General features: G+C 34.3%; 1 protein-coding gene across 1 annotated transcript; it reads right to left on the bottom strand.

The window, feature by feature from the left end:
* Positions 1-336: 336 nt before the first annotated feature.
* LOC136028999 (silk gland factor 1-like) lies at positions 337-6,620 on the bottom strand. The gene is made up of 2 exons (XM_065707001.1): positions 5,893-6,620; positions 337-1,353 (listed from the first exon to the last, which is right to left on the bottom strand). The coding sequence occupies exons 1-2, from the start codon at positions 6,442-6,444 to the stop codon at positions 643-645; spliced, it is 1,263 nt and encodes a 420-aa protein (XP_065563073.1). The 5' UTR covers positions 6,445-6,620; the 3' UTR covers positions 337-642.
* Between the last annotated feature and the right edge of the window lie 9,253 nt (positions 6,621-15,873).

Consider the following 15,873-nt stretch of genomic DNA (forward strand, 5'->3'; position numbering starts at 1 on the left):
TGCTGACGGTGAATATATGGTCGTTTACACTGATCCTGCAGTATAAAGAATTTTTGTTTCCGGAAAGTTTTTCATCTTTTGGGGAAACTCTCCAAACAGTTGGTAACAGTTTAATACCATGACTAGTTGCATGTTAAAATGCAGTTACTGTGACCAAACATCTTGTGTTTAAAAAAGAACTCCAATAAAACTTCTTCAACATATTTTGGGTGGTATAATTGAGCTATAATATTATTATTATAGTTTTATCTTATTATTTACAGCTTATAAGTACATTGCATTACTTCCTGATTTTGTGGCTAAACTAAAAAGAAAACGAAAGAAACCGAAAAGGTATTTGTAAGTTGAAATGTTATGTATTATTTAGTTAACATACGTATCTAATTCAGCACTTTCTCAACTCTGCAACAAAACGAAAAACCCGCTAAAAACACACTAACATTAAATGGAATGCTTCATTAACAACTTCAAACCCAGTAACCAATGCCCTCCCTAAGGTAACTTCAACATAAGAATGCTCATATGTACTGCCTTCTTAGTGCGCTCTGCTATAATAGAGCTCTGCATTAGTTATTTCGTTCATATTGCACTGTCAGATCTAGCTACCTTTGATTTGCTCGCTCCGAGCCAGAGATCACTGTTTCACAATCCACCAGTACTAGGTGCAACACTTGACCCATATCCGCCATATCCACTACCATGAAAGCTATAAAATCCAGCTGAACTTGGGTCATAGTTATAGTCCATTTTAAAGTCACTTTTGCCGTCAATTGAACCGGGTAGCAAACGTTGAATTGAAAAGGGATGGGGATTTGGCATGTATCCGTCGGCTCGGAGAGGAGGGATGGAACTGAGGCCTGAGGCGAAAAATTGGCCTTGTTGACTAAATACGGCGTCAGACATAAGATATCGTTGTTGTTGCTCATCGTACCGCTCATAACCCCCATAACGATCAAATCGAGGAACTTCGTATCTGTCATATTTGTCATAGCGATCATCACACTGGGACAGGGCTTCATGCTGTGTAACAGTAGTGGGAATTGGGGGTTGCATTACGTGATCAATCGGGTCTATGTTTTCACTCGGGCCAACAACTTTTGATGGTGATGTACTGGTTACTTGACTACGATCTGGAAGCATCGGCTTCTGGTCATTTGAGTCATCTGAGTCATTTTGAGACTCTGAATTTGTTGACTTACGACAAGATTTGCTGGGCCTATTGGGGTCTTTCTGTTTATCACACTTGAATCGTTTCTGCCGTCGCAAGTAGCACCCGTTTTCAAACATGTTTCCAGATTCTGGATGGAGGGCCCAAAATGATCCTTTTCCAGGTTTATCAGGTGTCCGTGGTACCTGTAATAAATTATGTATTGTATTATATTTGATATGTTATTTCGTATTTTTTCAGTAAAAGTTATAGATTAATCTGGAGACGAACAAATTAAAAATCCCAAATGTAAAAATTGTATTTGTTTTCAATGGTTTCGAGAAATCAGACTGTGCTTCCAGTCTGAGCGGAATTGAATGAAAAAAATACCATATTTTTCAATTTCATGTCCATAAAAGAAATAAGTATATCCAATATTTTTCTTATATTTTCAGTTAACAATTTTTTTTTCAGGTATTCTGTTCTTTAACTTTCTTTTAGTTTTTTATCTTAGATTCAAAATGAAGGGAGACACCAAGAGAAATACGAAAATATGAAACATTCAGGGTTGTGATATTATCATTATTTCTGGTCACTAATCTGAAATTTATATTTTTCAAGTATTTAGGATAAGTCAACGAAATAAAAAAAGAAGTTACAACTTCTGCCTCGACTGTAATATCTCTAAAAGTCATTTTATTTCTATTTCTTTGTAGAGTACATTGAAAACCAAAAGAACTTTATTTAAGTAACGATTTGACAAGTAATTGAAAAGATAAGAATAAAACGTGTCAGTTTCAGTAATTTCATGGCATTAACAAAATCGCAGAAGCTGAGCCGTTGCTTGGGTTGGGTCGGGGGTGTCAACGGAAAAATTAATTACAGCACGCCTTACCGACTGAAATATTAGAAAAAAGCCGAATTAAAAAGAAAAATTTAATCAAAGTGCCAAGTCGCGGCACCCCCTCCCCCTTTGAACAGCTTTGAAAATTTGTTTTTATTTCATAGACACATTGAAGTTTTATCTGTTTTTCCTGAAGGTTGTCTTAGCTTAGGGACTAATGGCTCCTTGCCCAATGTCCCACATCTCTAATGTTCTGTAAAGGTCTATGAAAATTGGTACTTTAAACCAACTTAAGTTGCTTGAAAAGGATTCGCTATATTGCCTTGCCTGGGAGCGCTAAGTCCAACAGAGGTCAAACGTGTTATTCTGGAAGGATTTTATTAACAATAAACCGCTACGTCTGAACCCTGCACTAAAACTAAACTGGTTCAGAGAAGCTTGCCTAGAGGAGAATTAAGAGTGCATATTGCACCCCCCTCCCAACCCTTGGAATGCCAAAATACAAATAAAAAACACCAAATTTGCTTATATTTAGTTAATAGGAAATTCTTCAAGCAAATTTTGTTTTCAATATTTTATTCTTTCTTAAAATTGCTTTACAAGCTTCTCCCAGCCTTCTTCCTCTCTGAAAAAAATAAATATGCTATCCTGCATAAACGAGGCATTCACTAAAAGGTAACCAAAAAGGAGCTTGGAGACTCAACATCAAAGGGGCTAGAAAAATAACATCTCTTTTCACCAAACTCGAAAGAATTGCAGAGTTGTATTTAAAAAGTCCCTCAAGACCATTGTGATTAAGCTGCTTGCGTTGACCTTTTCTAAAAAGCAATTCACACAATATTGTATGCCAGGTTTAAAAAATTTTTACTTTCTTGCGAAGACCAACATTTTGGCGGCTGATGTCAGATTCTATCCCTGTGCCATCCAAGTTAGGGTTAATGCGGTAAAACATTTTACCGGTGTGATCAAACATTTTAGATGAATTTGTTAAAGTTATGAGTTTGAAGATCACAAAACGAACAATCAGCTCATCAGGGGATGGGAATTTTGAAAAACTTAATTAATTTCTAAAAAGTAGTTCTGATATATTCGTAACATAAACAGAGACACTAACCGTTCCTAGAAATATTTGCTAATGCGAGTATTTCCAAAACCACACAGTTTACAACTTCATATTTCAAACCTAAACTTCTAAACTTCTTCCTCCTTTTTGTCTGTGTTTTAACAGATGCAAAGCATTGACAAAATATAAACATGCCTGTATGTGTTCTTAAAGTTAATTGTGTTGCCATTCATCTGTATGAAAAAGACTCAACTGTTTAAATTCAGGCGTATGCTTTCAGTTGTCGAAATCAAATCAAATTAAGAGTGAAGAAAGTTTCAAGAACCTACAATAGTTGGAGTTGATCCATTGTATTTGAAAATGGTGGTATAAAAAATCAGGACATATTGAAAAGGAAATAAAAGAGAAAAGGGTCATCAATTTTGGATCAGGGCTAATGATCAGTAGCATTAATTCATGGAAATAAGGAGAGGGGGCTAAATTGTATTCCCAAAATTTAGGAGGGGGTAATTTTGTTGTTTCTTTTGAATTTTTAAGCGAGAATTAGGAAAAAAATACATCCAAGTTAGCGCATAGTAACTTAAGGACGTTGGGATTTTCGTTGGTAACTAAAAGAAAAAATTATTTTAAAGTTTGGCCTTTCAATCCATCAATTGCCTTGCGAAAAAGAAGCAAATCTTTGACGTTTGGACCTTTTAAGAACCATATCAAGGAACCACAGTTAACTTGACGGTAGTCGTGCAAATACAGTCAATTACGCAAATGAGAGTCTAAAAACAGTCAATTTTATCTTAGTTTGCCAACAACTAAAAACATAAATAGTTTTGTTTTTGCTTCTAGACCGCTTTTGTGCTGCTTTGTGTATAATTTACGCCATAACAAAACATTTTGTCTGCTATCTAATAGTATCGATTCCGTTGTTTTAGCAAATTTTGAATTAAAAACAAGACATTCGAAAAGTGCCATCCTTTGACAGCTATGTTTACCATGTTAGGTTACTAACATGATGACTAACATCTTCAGTTACTAAAAGATATATTTATGAGATATAAAATATAACAATTTGGAAAGAGATTTCACAACACTGCAACAAGGAACCAATGTCTCACAGGGTCTCCTTTTTTTCTTGTATGGATGCATAATTTCTTATTGAACACCGTCGGCACTTTTGTTGTAAAGTTAAATATAAAAAAACAAGTTTTTTTAAATGAAGGTAAGGAGCGACATTAAAACCTAAAACGAACAGAAATTACTCCGTATATGAAAGGGACTTTTCCTCTTCAACGCCTCGCTCTTTACGCTAAAGTTTGACTCTTTCTCTTAACCCTACTTCTTAAAACAGTAAAAAACTTTGGCGTAAAGAGCAGGGCGTTGAAGAGGAAAAGCCCCTTTCATATACGGAGTAATTTCTGTTTGTTTTAAGTTTTAATGTCGCTCCTTATTTTCATTTAAAAAAACTTTTTTTTATTTAATTTCTGGACGTTCTTTAATTAATGCATGTTTTGATCTTGGCTCTCCGCACATAAATAATTAAAACAAAATTTGCAAATTAATTTTTTTTTTTGCTAAATGACTTTCTCATAGTTTTAATCGGAAGGTTTTGAGAAAAAAGGAGCAAGGGAGGAAGCCTAGTTGCCCTCCAATTTTTTGATTACTTAAAAAGGCAACTAGAACTTTTAATTTTTAACGAACATTTTCATTAGTAAAAAATATACGTAATTTACGAATTAACTTACGTAACGAACTTCTATATTCGTATGTTTTTATTGCGTATATGAGGGGGCTCAGCCCTTGTCGATACCTTGGTCTTTACATTAAAGCTTAAATTTTGTCCCAATTCCATAAGAATGACCCTTGAATCACAAAGGCCGTAATATAAATAGTTGAAAAAACTAAAAATACTTTAGCGTAAAGAGCGAGGTATTACGAGGAGGTAAACTCCTCATATGCTTAATAATTTTTGCTCGTTTTAAATTTTAATGCTGCCCCTCACTTTCAGTAGTAAAAAAACTTTTCATATTTATTTTTTTATTAAAACTTAATGAAAATACTTCGTATGAGCTAAATAAAAAAAAACTGTTAATTTCATTATTGCGGCAAAATGAAAAAATAAGAAATATTTTTAAATCACAAACGGAAAACAAAACAGTATGATTTGCCGACGGATAAAAGAAATTCCACAACCAAGGACCAGGAAAGGCTTTACAGTTGAGTGCCCTGAGAGAGTAGTACCCTCTCCGTTAAATTTCCTCAACATTTCATTAAAAGGAAACTAAATAAAGTTTTTCCTGAAATATCTTAAAAACTTTCTTTTGAGCAAAATTTACATTTTGGATTAAAGTTAGAAGAATTTCAAATAAAAATTTGAACTTTTAAGGGCGCGAGTGACTTAAGAATGAGTTTTTTTTTAAGCTTTATTCCACAGAAATAAGTTTTCAAGGGACAATATTATTTAACGTCTGGATTCAGTGGCGGGAATAGTTGTACCATTTTTGCGCTTTTAATTTTAACACTCAGTAAAACTTAAACACAAAAGATTCAGAATAAAACCTTAATATATACTCAATTCTTAATATTACTCAGCATTCTGCAGAGAAACAATGGTATATTAGGATCAAAGCACTTGAATAAAGGTATCAATTGGTGGGAGAATTGCGGGGATTTTGTCTCCTTAGATTTTGAAAAATACTTTTTCGGTAATATTTTCATTGAAAATTTATTATTATAATATCTTTCGCTTTGTATATGTTCTTTAGCTTTTTTATTACTTATATGTTTATAATCTGAAGGATTATTACTAGTTATTTTCTTATGTCGTGTAAAAAGCCTCAAACTTACCTTAACAAAGCAATCATTAAAAGACAGCGAGTGTCTGATTGAATTTTGCCATCTTTGCTGATTCTGCCGATAGAAGGGAAAAATATCCATGATAAATTGATATATCTCAGAAAGGGTAAGCATTTTAGTAGTTGAATTCTGAATTGCCATTGTAATCAAAGATATATAGGAGTAAGGAGGCTTAGCATGGGTATAACTTCTTCTATAAGCTTTGGTTGCTTCAGCGACGCTATTTCGAGGATCACTTCTATTCATAGAAACTGGAGCTAAAGCTGAGTTACCCATGCAATTCATGGGGGGCATAGAGGGGGCTATACCTCCGTTCATGCTCCCATATGATGTTCCAGTTGGTGTTGATGGAGTCATACAGGATGTCATGGAGTGAAGTGAGGTTGGAGTACCCAGACTAGGCAAGATTTGCTGAGAGGCTGGGGGCATCATGCCCATACTGGCCATAGCAGAAGAATACGCTAAACTTGATGTGTTTGCACTATGTCCATCTGAGTAAAGCTTCTGGGTCAACATAGTCCCAGGCGGGACTTCTGACAACATCTTCCTTAGAAAAGTTTACACTAGGAATTGTCAAATTGCGTGTCAAAGATTTTGTTTTCTTAGCTAATATTTTACTAGCAACAGGCACTGCACTGAATTAGTTTGCTCAGTTCTTAACCATGTAGGCTTACAGACTGTTTAATAGAGAACTCAAACAGAAGAGGACGTCACTCGGTAAACTTGCGCGAAACTCCAACTTAATATTCTTTGAGCTTTCTTAAGTGGGCGGAGACAATGATCGATCTAAAATCTGATTGGCTATTGATATAGAATTTAGGTAGTCACTTGCTGTGAACTTAATTGCAAAACTCGGAATATTGTTGATTTCAAACTTTGAAGTGGAAAAATGTTTACTAAATGTTTTCTAAAATGTTTACGGAAGGAAAATGGAGACAAATGATAAAAGCCATGTATTGCAAATAAGAATAAAGGAAAAATGTATATTGTGTAATTTTCTGGGATCCTATGTATTACTCTGCTTTTGCCAAAGGATTTAACTGAAAGTATTAATGTGAAAAAATTCAAGCTCTTACAAATAAAGGCAATACTTTCTCGTTTGTCTACAAACACCAAGTGTTTGTTATTAAACACTCCGTATTTGTGAGAGAGTTTACATAAATCACTTTAACAGAATCCGCTGAAAAAACAAACGGAAAGAAAGAAAGATAACAAACAAGCTCATAATTGTGGAATAAATATCAAAAGAAAAAAAATATAAGCCTAGAGCAAGACCTGTGAAAAAGGAAACAGCTTAAGAAAACAACTCATGCTTCATATTATTCAGAATGATCGTAGCTAACAATTTTACATGCAGTCCCACTATACTTTACCCCAATCCAAATGTGCGATTATACAGCCCAAATGATAATTTTCACATTAGAAGGGGGGGGGGATAAAGGTTATCAAGGTTGCATGGAAAATGTGATATCTACAATTATTCTGGATATTATGAAGAAGTAACTGTTTTCTTAGCATCTTTCTTTCTCTACAAGTCCTTCTCAAGGCATATACCTTCTCTAGGCTTTTGAAAAGCCCTTCTAGCTGAGGGCCTTTTCACTCTTGAAAAATCGTTGCAAAGTAAGGCCTGGGTGCCCCCCCCCCTGCCCCATAGAAAATTACACCCCTGATAATGTACCTTAGAACTTAGGCTACCACAGAATAAGGGAGTACTCAGTTGTACTCACAAGACGTGCATTCGCACAAATTGTGGTCCGAATCTATATTGTCCACTTTCAATACTGATACTATGGACTATTGCTTATCAGCTAAAATATATACTACCAAAGCCGAAAATTACCGCCTCCTCCCTACATTCCCATGAATTTGTGCCACTGCAGACCATGAAGGAACTAAAAAAAATAATAGAACATATAGTATACATGTAGTGAACATATAGTATAGAACATAAAGTATTTATACATAAATTATGTAACCTAGGAAATTGTTCTTCGTTCATCTATTCTATCCCATGGCTATTAGGCGAGCCTATTCATGAAAAAGGGGCCTAGAAATTAATGCTATTGTACGAATTTGGTTTACCGAAATTATACGTTTCAGATTATTAGCTTTGAACAGCCATTAACGCAGGGACCTTTTTAGGGGGGTATCTAATAATAATAATAAAAATAAAAATATGTCTTACTCAATAATTTGAATAAAAAGTGCCCAAAAACTCTGGAGAATTTATGATTTCGGGGGTGTGGCAGGGTATAAAGCCCCATCTCCCTGCATATGTCTCCAATTTTGAATGCTATGGCTTGCAAGGATCAAACTTGAGAACGACAAGATTTCAGTAGTAATACAAAAGTTTTCTTCGCTAAATGAATGAGGATGGCAAAGATTACAGAAAAGTATAATTGTTAATAATGATATTGGATTTCTTAGATAAAATTGTTAGTACATAATTAGCATAAAGTTTAACAGACTTTTATCTGAAGATAATTCACCTAGGGGTACTCACAGCATAAAAAGACTTCAAACTTAGTATTACTAAAGTAGGAAAACAGTCTTCATTTGTCCTTCTGTCCTTAATTGTTTTATATATATATATATATATATATATATATATATATATATATATATATATATATATATATATATATATATATATATATATTATTTGCAATTCATTGTTTATTATATTTTATATATTTTTTATTATTTATTATTATTTTTATAGTTTATATTTTTATGTTTGGTTTTAGGGTGTGGGTTTTTTTTCTGTGTTTGTGCTGTTGCACTGATGATTTCTTTTTCACTTTAGTAAGAGAAAAAAAGTGGTCAATTATGTTACAAGGTCTACAAGGTACGCTTTTGCAGGGAGGTGCAGTTTCAGAATTCGGTAATAATACTTGTAATAATTAGCGCGATTCTCCAAATCTATCTTATATTAACCTTAATAGAGGAAGATAAATCCATGTAATAATTTGTTTTATTCTAAAATCATTAAAGAATTTTATTTCTATCTATCTTCTTTACTTCGTCTGGACAACCCTTGCGTGTTACGTTAATATTGAGATATTCATTTTGAAGTTAGATTCTTTCAAACTGTCACCTAAATTCCCAGAAATTAAGGAAAGGGCCAAAGGCAGTTCTCTGATTTTGTTATGAAGATCCTAATAAATGTATTTTAGCCAAATCTAAATGTCCACCCATACAACACAAGATTTAATGTAGACATTAATTTCTGTACCTATTTTTCTTCTTCTTCACGAAAAAGCTCAACAGTTTATCATACAGTTGAATAGATAAATGATTAATCCTATTCTTCAGTGCTAGAATTTGTATTTACTATCCGGTTCCGTTTTTGTTTTTAAGTGTTTTCACGGTCGGCTGCTATCTTGTTTTTCAAACAAGCATCGATACTGGTATACAGCCATTGACACTAATTCATGCAAATGTCCAGTGGGGGGCGGGCAAAGTATAAATTTAGGAATTTAGAGGGGACGATTTTATTTAACTTATTCATGAAAATACAAAAAGTTGGAACTCACCGTCTTCCAATTTTAAGTATTGCCACTTACTCAGTGTCTCAAAAGCTCAGCGAAAGAATATTCCAGCATTTTTTTTTTTTTTTTTTTTTTTTTTTTTTTTAATTTCATATCACCAATATAATCTAGTAAGGAGAAATAACAAGTGTTTGATAAATAGCCAAGTCTTTTGTGCGGTTTTTTGTGTGGTTTGCGAGCGATTTTTCCCTGTAAACGTTATTGTGAATTCAAGGCCATTAAGCCTTGAGTGGGGTCTCAAAGAAGTTTTGTCTTTCTTTATGTGTCTTATAAAAATATATTGAACCTTGTGAGTATGGTAATTTTAATCTTTACGCTCAAGCAATTCAAACTTTAGCGTAAGGAGCGAGGTATCAAACAGTTCGTGGTAACGAACTGTTGTAAGGAGCGACCCTGCTCAATAGTAAACGAAACTCTAAATGACGAAATTTTGATGCTAAAATATACATCAAAAGAATCGGATTTTTTATGCTGATTTTAAATATATAAGTTTCATTAAATTTGGTCTTTGTCATCAAAAGTTACGAGCCTGAGAAAATTTGTCTTATTTTGAAAAATAGGGGAAAACCCCCCTAAAAGTCACAGAATCTTAACGAAAATTACACCATCGCATTTAGCGTATCAGAGAACCCTATAGAAAAATTTTCAAGCTCTTATCTACAAAAATGTGGAATTTCGATTTTTTTGCCAGAAGACAAATCACGGGTGCGTGTTTATTTGTTTGTTTGTTTTTTTTTTCCCCAAGGGTCATCGTATCGACCAAGCGGTCCTAGAATGTTGCAAGAGGGCTCATTCTAACGGAAATGAAAAGTCCTAGTGCCCTTTTTAAGCAACCAAAAACATTGTAGGGCACTTAGGCCCCTCCCACGCTCATTTTTTCTCCAAAGTCAACAGATCAAAATTTTGAGATAGCCATTTTGTTCCGCATAGTCAAAAACCATAATAACTATTTCTTTGGGAATGACTTACTCCCCCACAGTCCCTGGGGGAGGGGCTGCAAGTTGCAAACTTCGACCAGTGTTTACATATAATAATGGTTATTGGGAAGTGTACAGTCGTTTTCAGGGGATTTTTTTGGTTTTGGGGGTGGGGTTGAGGGGAGGGGGCTATGTAGGAGGAGCTTTCCTTGGAGAAATATGTCATGGGGGAAGAAAAATTCAATGAAAAGGGCGCAGGATTTTCTAAAATTACTATAAAAAAAAACAATGAAAAAACAAACATGGAAAAGTTTTTTCAATTGAAAGTAAGGAGTAGCATTGAAACTTAAAACGAACAGAGATTATTACGCATATAAGGGGTTCTAAAATACTTTAGCATAAAGAGCGAGGTATTTAGGAGGAGATAAATACCTCGCTCTTTATGCTATAGTATTTTTAGTAATTTCAACTATTTATTCTACGGCCTTTCTGATTCAGGGGTCACTCTTAAAGAATCGGCACAAAACTTACGATTTATTGTAAAGAGCGAGGTATTAACGAGGGTACAAACCCCCTCATATACATAATAAAAATTTAAGAATATAAAAGTTTGTTACGTAAGTTAATTCTTGAGTTACGTATATTTTTTACTAATAAGAAAATCCGTTAAAAATTAAAATTTATAGTTGCCTTTTTGTGTAACCGAAAAATTGCATGGCAACTAGGCCTCCTTCCCCATCCCTTATTTCTCAAAATCGTCTGATCAGAACTAAGAGAAAACCATTTAGCCAAAAAAGGAATTAAAATTTAAATTTCATTTTAATAATTTATGTGTGGAGAGCCAAAATCAAACATGCATTAATTCAAAAACGTTCAGAAATTACATAAAAACTAGTTTTTCTAACTGAAAGTAAGGAGTGACATTAAACCTTAAAACGAACAGAAATTAATCCGTATATGAAATGGGCTGTCCCCTCCGCAATCCTTCGCTCTTTACGCTAAAGTTTGACTCTTTACCACAATTCTGCTTTTTAAAACAATTAAAAGCTTTAGCATAAAGAGCGAAGGATTGCGGAGGGGACAACCCATTTCATATACGGAGTAATTTCTGTTCGTTTTAAGTTTTAATGTCGCTCCTTACTTTCAGTTAGAAAAACTAGTTTTTTTTATGTAATTTAGGAAGGGACAACCCCCATCATAACATAGTAATTTCTGTTTGTCTTAAGTTTTTATGTCTCTCCATACATTCAGTTGAAAAACTAGCTTTTTTATTTATTTAAATCAAAGGCTCAATAAGCACCTAGTAAAGGACATCTTTAATTGTTAACCATTTCAGTAAGAAAATGAGTACAGTATAAGAACGTATAGCCCACCAAAGATGAAAATCTATGCATTTTTTGTCGTCAACAAGACCCTTTAGCAGATATATATATCAATTGTGATTCTTCTTCTCGATATTGCACTGTTAATAAGTCCAAAAGTGACCATAGGTGATAGAATAACCTCGTTTTCTCTACTTCACTTCTATTCCTTGCTTGTATGTGTGCACATTCTGCATTGCTATAGTTTTTCAGTGGTCGTATCCCTATTCTATCAAAAACTATTTAACCTTATAGGTAATATCAAATGGTTTAGCTTACATGGTAAAACATTTAGGAGTTGATTACTAACTAATCTGTATTGTTTTTTTTTTTTTTTTCACCGTTTGAAGGACTAATCTTGGAGGTGTCTCGGATAAATAATTATCTAAATAAATTTAGGTAATTCAAATGTTGCCGCAACTCGCACAGCTGACTCAATATCTGTCTCAATAAAACACCGCGCAGAGTCCGATCTAAGATGCAGGCTGAGAGCAAGAACATATATCTGAAGGCATGGTCATTAAGACAACCAAGATGGGCTGAAAATTTACGCCCTTTTTGTCGCCAACAAGACCTTTTCTCGTTTTTCTCTACTTCACTTCTTTTCATCATCTTCTCTTCCTTCCTTCCTTTCTTTTATGTGTGCATATTCTGTGTTAATATATAATTTTTCAGTGGTTGTACCCCTATTATATTGAAAATATATAACCTAACCTTATAGGTAATATCAAAGTAGTTTAGCTTACGTGGTATAGCATTTAGGAGTTGATAACTTACTAATCTATATTGTTTTTTGTTTTTTTATTTACTGTTTGAAGGACTAATCTTGGAGGTGCCTTGGATACTCTTTGTCGTTCTATTCTTTAGTTCTGGGTTTCCAGGCAAGCATAATAGCTGTTATGTATCCTGTTCCACTTACGCAAGCAGATTTACTTCCTTAGGTATTAGCTAATTATCACCTGTGAGTCTAAGTTTTCTGAGCTCCATAAAAGTGTTAAAATAATTTAAGCTGTAGGTGTTAACGATCTCAGGAAATGGACACCTTCTGTTTATATAGCAATATCCTGTGAAAAACCTCTAGGTCCTTAGTGATCACATACTAAAAACAGCTTCATCACTTTCTCGCAAAGACAGTATGAGTTTTGACTTTAAAAAAGAGAGAAAACACAGAAAGAGAAAGATATGCATATTTTTTTTTTTTTTTTTTTTTTTTTTTTTTTTTTTTTTTTTTTTTTTTTACAAAGTCCACCTTAGGTACTGTTTTCGTGGGCTCACTTTTTTATTAATACTAAGTTGAATCTAAGTTTGGACTAAAAAAGATAGAAAATACAGAAAGAGAAAGAAAAGCATAAGAATTTATATCATAAAAAATGCAAATGCAAAACTCCATACCTGCAATTAAAATACCAGAAAATTCAAAACAAAATTTTGCCAGCAAGCAAGGCCGTATCCAGAGGGCATGGGGTACTGGATTTGACCCCCCCCCCACTAAATTTCTATTTGACTCATAAAAATGCATCAAAATACATATAAATGATTTTTTTGAATTTTTTCATTTTTTAATCCATCGTGAAAAAAATACCCCCTCCCGCCCCCCAAAAAATACCGGGTATACCCTTGCCAGCACCAACTACCTTAGGCATTCATGCCTAAATCTCATCTTAACCTCTTCCTTACAGATCACCCGACTCCTTTAAGGTAGGCGCTCATGCTTTCACAAGTAACCACGTTGCATTCATTGCATATGGAAACCATCTTATTCCACCTCCAATTAAGCATGAGCGGACAATCTAGTTATACAAAAGAGGTGACTGGGACGGTTTGAGTAATACTCTTTGTTCTCAGCAGTGAAGAGCTACTCTCCTTGAAGGCCCAGAAAAACCTTAAGAGAAGTACCAGCAGGTCATAGTCGACTCTGTTGAAAAATATACCCCCTTAAAACGGATCCATGTGTCCAGTGAGGACAAACCTTGGTTGAACGCCCAGTGTGAGAAGGCTACCCGAGCAAAGCAAAAGTCACACAAGCGATGGTTACTTTCAATGAGTGAATAGGACACGATTTCATTCATCAACACGCACGAAGATGCCGTTCATGGGATTCGGCAGTCCCGGGTTCGTATAAGGAGGAATTTGCCACCAAGGTTCAACATGCCTCGGCAAAAAGCTGATGGAAAATTGTCAAGGAAGCCTTACCGTCGTCCAAAGGGACTTCTATTCCTTCTCTACAGATTAACGAAACTATGGTACAAGATCCACAAAAAAGGCTAAAGCTCTTGCTAAGGCTTTTGCCAAATTCTGAAATCTGGATGAAGAAGGTAGAGAAGTGCCAAGTTTCTCGGACTGAACTTGTACTGTCCTTGATCGCGTGAATTTTGTATGCCTAAGATCCTTCGCATTTTATGGCATCTTGATGGGAACAAAGCCACAGGTCCAGAAAACATACCAAATGTTGTCCTCAAATCCTGCAGTGCCGAACTAGCTGGTGTTTCAGAGCTATGAAGTATTCAGGATTGTGCCACATTTTCTTGTTACTACTCACAGAGAACTGATAAATAACTATCAAAAACGAAAAAAATACGTAAAACTAACTCCTTTAATTTGAAGCTCATTTTCGTCCTTAAGAATTAAATAATTAACAATCTGATAATTCCCACAAAGAAAAACGCTTTCAAAGGAAAGCTACACTTTCTCAAGCTGTTTGGTGCACTTCTTTCATCTATTTCTCGACCAATTTTCTTACTTTTTTTCAAATATGGCACCCACCCAAAACTATGTAACTGCTTATAGAAGTCGTTTTCATTAAAAGTTGAATTCTTCATTTTTAATGGTATATATATATACAGGGTTTCAAACAATCACATATCATTTTCACCGGTCCTGCTACTACAAAGCTTCTATACAGCCCTCTTTACAACTGTTATTTGCACTGAAAGTAAAGATACCAATATCATTATATTCATTAATTTCAGATCTATTCTTTTTTAGTCAGAATTTGTTCGGGGTGGGCTCAGGATAGGGGGTTATAAAAAGTCTGAAAACGGTCAAAATTTGTTTATGTGTATTTTTGTCACGTGTTCACGAGCCGGACGAAAATTTCAGGGACGGTTAAGCCAAGTACCCCTTTCCCTGGATACGGCCTTGTGTCCAAAGTATTTCTCAATGTATAAATAAAATATTCAAAGGAATTTTCTAAAATTTAAGTCGGCTAGTAGATAAAAATGAATCTTGGCGTCGAAAGATAGCAAAATTGTCATCTTTCGTTGACACAAGACAGAGACACAGCAACGATTACGTTTTGGAAAAAGTATAATTTTGTTCTTTAGGAGTTCCCCACCGTTGAGAAAGTCTTTTATATCTATTTTTAAATTAAAAAATGTATATTTTGGAAGTATTTTATTCGTCTGAGATGGGAAAAGAGGCCCAGAAGTCGTCTCCCTGTTATCTGTTTTTTTTTTTCTTTTTTTTTTACTAGTCCACTCCAAGGGCTATAAATTCCTCCATAGTTGAGCTTGACGATAGTAGGAACCCATATGACTCATAACTGAACCCATATTTAAAATAAATTATCTCTTAACACTAAAAAACGTTGAAACAAAATTCCCAATGCTTTTTTCCCAACAAATCCACTCGTAAGCTGAAAATTTAACAGTTCAACGGTATTACCTTTTATATCCAATCATTTTCGCCCAAATAACCAATTTTATTGTCAACATTCACTTTGAATTTCTGTTTTATTTGTGACTTGTTTTTTTGCCATCCTCCCTTGTTTAAGTATTTGTTTAAACGGCTCATAAAAAGTGTTAGCAGACTTGAATAAATCAATATTTAAACTATACTACTATTCTCATTCATATTGTAATGTAAACGAAAACCAAAATATTGACAAAGAAGTTTTTTCTATATTCATAGAGTTGAAACAATTGTTCAACAGAGAGGACTCTGACCTATTTTGTCAGAAAATCTCACTTATCTCTGATATTGATGTGTTTAAAGGCTGACTTTATCTCTAAGCGATTGACATTTACATATGTAGGAAAAATCCTTGTAGTTGATAAGGAAATTTCAAATGTCCAGTCTGAATTCGTTCTGTCCTATTTGCGTAGTTAGAATTATTATCAGCTTAGACAATTGAATCCTAGAACT

The sequence above is a fragment of the Artemia franciscana genome, chromosome 7 (genome assembly GCF_032884065.1).
Source record: "Artemia franciscana chromosome 7, ASM3288406v1, whole genome shotgun sequence".
Taxonomy (NCBI): Eukaryota; Metazoa; Arthropoda; class Branchiopoda; order Anostraca; family Artemiidae; genus Artemia; species Artemia franciscana.